The following is a 1,798-nucleotide window of genomic DNA, read 5'->3' on the forward strand; positions in this document are numbered from 1 at the left end:
AGATAAGTGCCTTTCTTTGAAGTTTTCCGCAATCCACCTTTAATCATAACAGTAATTCATATTCTTTTACAGGAGAGCAGTGGATTTGCATTGTCAGTCATGACCATTATAGCAAGGATATCAAGTGGTGCATTTTTTATGACCATACAAGAATTTTACCCGGAAAACCAGTAAGAACTTGACTTAAAACACAGATATACAGCTAAATAAATTACTCAGGCAATAGCTTATCTATAAGTGTCCGCGGGCAAATCAGATTTAATTTAGCTAGAAATCTATGAAGTTTAGAACCCCAAGCAAAAGTGGAATGTGCCTTTGAGCTGATTATACGCGAGACGGTCACTTGTGGCCGAGCAGGATTGTAAATGTTTCCTATTGATAACAGTGGGTCAAGGAATAAAAAGCCCTTGGCGTTGTAAGGGTACTCTTCATAACCGCCACTTCTCCTGTGTTGTTGTTAACATATAAAAGAGGTTTTTCTCTTTTGTTGCTCGAGCTTACTACTCACTGCTGTTATTTCTGCCTGTTGCTCCATCTAGCCGCAAGACAAGTACAAGTAACTATGTACGTTACGTCTTTTCGGTTGTTCCTGGGATCCTCGCTCTAACGGGTTGCGTACTTGTATTGCTCTTCCAACCATCGATGATTTGTTGCAACAAACAAGGTTGGTCGTATTAGCATCACTTAAGTATTTAGGCTTCGTTATTAAATTCTGCTTTAGCTCTCTATTGCTGTCACAGTACTCTTAGGATCAAATTAAGAACCCTGATTTCATTTTTCTCTCTTTTTCCTTAGGATCACTTAACGAGGTTGTGATTCAAAGTGAGAAAACCGATACGCGTCTTTGACCTTGAAAGGAATAAAGAACAGAAGTAATATCTTTGCAGCAGAAGCATCAACGTATCATGTTTTTTTTTGTATGTTTCATGTTGTAACCTTTCTTAGGGCAAAAACGTAGAACCCTATTACCCGAAAACGAAGCAGCCCACAATCTTCCTCGAAGGTCATGTGACATTTCTACTTTAGCGAAATATCCAGCGTGTCTTTGCCTGTTCTCTGCAAACAAGCACTCGGTTATGACCCCAATTCTTCCATTCAAAACTCTGGTGAACTCAAGTCTAACAACTTTGTAACACCACCAATTCCATAGCTGATAATGATGGTGGATCTATCAAAACGTCGAGAAACCTTACTCTTTGTATTTATTGAATGCTTTTTGTGATTTTATTATTAAACCAAGTCATCAATAATAGACCGTGACTGTTATTATTAAACATTATCCACATATGAAGAGGGTCATAAAGGAGGGACGGGGAGGGCAAAGGGGCGGGGTGGCAATCCCAGTTCCCAGTCCAAATTTGGACAACATCCCAGTCCCAGTGGCAAGTTTTCTCAGAAATCCCATTACCTGCTGCTAAAATCCCACCAGGAGTTATGACAGGGAAAATATAATTTTACAGCATCGATATGTTTTATGAAGCAGTTAATGATAAGTGTCAAAACGAAACATGAAATTACTGGAGAACGAAAGCCAATAATAAAGAGAGTGCGAGGTATAATTTGTAGCTGCATGGGATTGCTTACACAGTGTCCGCCGAGAATGAAAAGGCCTGCTATCACTAGGCACATAAGAGCATTCTGCAGGATGCAGTCTCCCGAATCTTTACGTCACTTTCAGAGTCCTGCACCGTCATCATCATCATCATTACTAAATCCATCACAAGTATCCTCCTCGGAGTCTTCATTACACCCACAACAATCGCTAAGCCGAGGTCTTGAAAATCAGTAGAGTACGTTC

The 1,798-nt window shown here is 40.0% G+C and overlaps 1 protein-coding gene across 1 annotated transcript in view; it reads left to right on the forward strand.

Moving 5' to 3' along the window:
* Window positions 1-848, forward strand: part of LOC137991570 (uncharacterized) — a 20,553-nt gene extending 19,705 nt beyond the window's left edge. The window contains exons 12-14 of the mRNA XM_068836641.1: window positions 73-170; window positions 540-664; window positions 796-848. Coding sequence (XP_068692742.1) covers window positions 73-170; window positions 540-664; window positions 796-848 — 276 coding nt within the window. The remainder of the gene's footprint in view (window positions 1-72; window positions 171-539; window positions 665-795) is intronic.
* Window positions 849-1,798: the final 950 nt, after the last annotated feature.

This window comes from Montipora foliosa, chromosome 2 (assembly GCF_036669935.1).
Source record: "Montipora foliosa isolate CH-2021 chromosome 2, ASM3666993v2, whole genome shotgun sequence".
In the NCBI taxonomy this organism is placed as follows: Eukaryota; Metazoa; Cnidaria; class Anthozoa; order Scleractinia; family Acroporidae; genus Montipora; species Montipora foliosa.